At 41.3% G+C, this 3,967-nt stretch overlaps 1 protein-coding gene across 3 annotated transcripts in view; it reads right to left on the reverse strand.

Moving 5' to 3' along the window:
* Positions 1 to 3,967, reverse strand: part of Ipo8 (importin 8) — a 64,227-nt gene that overhangs the window by 41,855 nt on the left and 18,405 nt on the right. For all 3 annotated transcript variants that reach the window (XM_005364624.2, XM_005364623.3, XM_026787907.1), the window contains exon 6: positions 1,371 to 1,460. In XM_005364624.2, coding sequence (XP_005364681.1) covers positions 1,371 to 1,460 — 90 coding nt within the window. The remainder of the gene's footprint in view (positions 1 to 1,370; positions 1,461 to 3,967) is intronic.

The following is a 3,967-nucleotide window of genomic DNA, read 5'->3' on the forward strand; positions in this document are numbered from 1 at the left end:
CTCGAAAAACCAAAAAAAAAAAAAAAAAAAGAATAGCGAACATTTTCAGGCCAACTCAAGTTTTTAAAATACAAAGATTAATTTGACAGATGAAAAGATACTGTTGTTGGTACCACAGACCACACTGAGATACTTTTTCTACCTGTCAATCAAAGTACACGCCTAAGCCCTGTTTCTGCTTCGCACAGCCCGCCAAAAGCCCAACACTTTCAGGAAGCAACCACTCTGCCACTGAGTTCCACTCCAGTCAAGCACTAAACTACATTCTTAAGAGATAAAAGCTTAGACATTAAAACTACCCAACTATCCAGCAATGAGGTATTCCATAAATATGACAGTATAAAAATGGTCAAGGGCCAGCAAGATGGCTCGGTAGGTAAAGGTGTCTACTACCAACCTTGATGATCTGAGTTTGAGCCCCAAGACCCACAAGGGTCCTCTGATCTCTACACCTACACCATGGTGTACTCCCATACAACATAGCACCTATACACCCTCACACACACTAAAAAATTTTAAATATAAAATAAAAATTAATTTAAAAAAGTTATAACCACGAAAGTATTAATATATATCATTTTTGACAAAAAATATGAAGGAATAGCTACATGTACTATTTTTTTTTCATTTTTAAAAAATAAAGTTTATTAGATCATAATGTTGTCTGAATTTACCACTTTGTCAAAAGTCAATTCAGCTTCCAATGTAGTCTACAATTCCTTAATCAAAGCCAGCAACCTATGGACAGCTTCAGCATCTAGAGTCGGCTTTTCACTAGCCAGACAAACTTCCCGAAATAGTCATAATGACTGATTCATCTTCTCAAATTCTCTTGCTTTTCTGTGTCCCTTTTGAATAACTTCCTCCGGAAGATTAGCAAGCCTTGCTGCATTAAAGCCGTAGCTCTTGGGACATGCTCCCTTAATGAATTTATAGAGGAAGGTAATAGTCTCCTGGCTGGGATCCTCACATTCATTTTCTACCATGCAAGCCATGTGTCCTAGGCGCACAGAAACGTTTTTAGAATAGTCTTCTACTAATGAATGATAGTGTGTAGAAAACAATGTTCGACACTTTATAGTTTCAGCAAGTTCTTTAACAACTGCATTGGCTATTGCTGTCCCATCAAAAGTTGTACTATTTTTATAAGTAAAATTCTAAATATGCATGCAGAAAAAAAAACTAGAGAGATATGTAGCAAGGTCTAAAATGTTTTAACCAGTTTAAGCAAACAGTTACTGTTTTAATATGCTTAGTGATCTGACTTTCTAAAAGTAAACATTATTAATTATGTATTATGCTATTTTTATTAGTTAATATGACAGTGGTTTTTGTTTTTCAAAGAGCAAACCCTCAGAGCCCCGGCATACCGGAGGGACCGTCCTATCGATGATGGTCCGAAAGATCTCCATCCAGGTTGTCATGGTCTGGTGAGTCACCAGCTGAAGAGGCAGTGCATACTGGAAAACAGAGCAGCAGTAGGAAGTCAGCCCTCCTGCCCATAAAAATCAATATCTTATATCAGAAGGCTAACTTATACAAAATAGCTAACATTTGAGCGAGAAAACAGCAATTCGTGATTCAACCTAAAATTTAACTTTAAAAAATGCATAATCAAATATATACTTTTGGGGGATGGGAGGAAACAAGTGCTCACATATCCCAGGCTAGCCTCAAAGTCACCCAAGGAGGATGACCTTGAACTCCTGATCCTCCTGCCTCCAGCACAGGGGACTGACCCCAGGGTTCCTACATTCTAGGTAAGAACTCTAACACCTGGGTTACTCCCCAGATTCTTTTTCTGTTTGTCAGGTTGAAAACAGCGTTTTGAAACAGGGTCTCCTGTAACCCAAGCAGGCTTCAATGGAGCCAAAGAGAGCCTTGAGATCCTAATCTTCCACCTCTACTCTGCAAACAGGAGGATCACAGACACGTAAAACCTATCCCAGGCTTTTATAAATAAATCTTTTAAATTTAGAAATACACACATTAGTTGTTTCCCTTGTCTACCTTTAAAAAGAAAGATTTACTATCAATAATGTCCCATTTATTTCACATAATATCTTGGGTTATTTTACTTCATGTATCCAACTTTTAATTATAAGCACTCTGATGAAAACCTTCCCTTCATGAACACACATGAAGCTTTTTTTCAATTCCCGTCCTCAGTGTATGGCCCAACACCATCAATGACTATTGCTCAGGTTTCCATCACCTCTGCTATGCGGTGAGCTATGGGGACCCACCTCCATGCCCACTGTTCCACCGTCCCTAGCTAAGAGCTAAGAACATAACCATGAGCTGCAGGGACCCGCCTCCATGCCCACTCTCCCACCATCCCTAGCTAAGAGCTAAGGACATAATCATGAGCTGTGGAGACCCGACTCCATGCCCATTGTCCCCAGCTAGGAGCTGAGGACGAGGACATAATCATGAGCTGAGGGGACCCGCCTCCATGCCCACTGTCCCATAGTCCCTAGCTAAGAGCTGAGGACATGACCCTAAAAGAGACATTGCTGCTGTCTCACACAACTCACATTGCAGCTGGAAAACCTGAGTTCAAGAGCAGGAGGGGCAAAGAGTGAAGGGGGAAGAAGCGGCCAGGATGTTAAGTTCATACAAGCCAGGCATGGTGGCTCACACATGTAATCCCATCACTCAGAAGGCTGAGGCAGGAAGACTGAGTCTGAGGCCCTACTAGACCACACTGTGGGATCCTGCCTCAAAAAAAAGAAAGGCCACACTTCCCTCTGTGGGAGCGAGGCATTTGGCCTTGAACGAGGGTCCAGAGGAGGTGCAGGCAGGGGTTAGGCAGAAAGTGGTGACTCCCGGCAAATGTTTGGAGGAACCAAGTTCATACACAGATAAATGCTGCTTAAGACAAAATCAGTCTCACGGAATTAGACATTTACGAGCGGTTCATCTGGGCCTTCTAGACCCCAGCCAGGCAATTCTCCCTCACATCATGATTGCAGTTTCGCGGCTCAATTACTTTTAATTTTGCCTGCAAAGGAGCACACTGCTGTATTTATAAATGACAGATTACCAGAACAGTTAAAGATGTTAGAGCGGTTCATCTTTTGTTTTCTTTTTATGTGTTTAAATGATTTTTTTTGCCCTACTTGTAAGCCAAGTAGATAAGAACCACCACAGAAAACTCACTCCAGGAGCCTTCACGTTACCGACCAGTGCCTGGGCTCTGTTTACCCAGTAGGAAAAGCACATGGACTATTGTTGTTGTTGTTACAATGGCCCAGCATAAAGAAGGTTTGCTGGGAGAGAATTCTAACCCTAACTCAACAAGACAGACATGCAGCTTTCCTCCCAAGCACTTCAGAAATGTGGGGGAATGTATTTCCCTGATAGCCTACTTTCTTCTCTCTTGTGAGAATACCTTCCTTCCTTTTGTTCTGGAAAAAAAAAAAATCTGCCTTTATTAAACAAGTATGAGGCCAGGTGAGGTGGCCACACCTTTAATCCCAGCACTCGGGAGGCAGAGGCCAGGTGAGGTGGCCACACCTTTAATCCCAGCATTCGGGAGGCAGAGGCAGGTAGATCTCTGAGTTCCAGGACAGTCAGGGCTACACAGAGAGACCCCATCTCAGAAAACACACCCCCAAAAAAATTTTTTTAACTTTATGAGGGAAGACACCCAAGTCAAAATGAAATGAGCAAGTCCAACCTCCCCTGCAGCCCTAGCTAAACTAAACCACCCTCGAGTCACGAGGAATTATCAAGAAAGCTCAGAAAAGAGCCTCTACTCCATCGTCACAATTGGCTGACCCCAGTGCTTCTTCCCAGGTCAATCATTTACTCAAGTTTTTCAAGGATTCATTGTTAAATATTCTCAAACTTTAAAGACATTTCATCTTTATCTTCTAATTATTTTTTTTGGGTGTATTATTTTTTTAACAGGTATGTTTCTTTTTTTATGTTTTTTTTTTATTAAATTTTATTATTCAATTAA

The sequence above is a fragment of the Microtus ochrogaster genome (genome assembly GCF_000317375.1).
Source record: "Microtus ochrogaster isolate Prairie Vole_2 chromosome 14 unlocalized genomic scaffold, MicOch1.0 chr14_random_2, whole genome shotgun sequence".
NCBI classification, from domain to species: Eukaryota; Metazoa; Chordata; class Mammalia; order Rodentia; family Cricetidae; genus Microtus; species Microtus ochrogaster.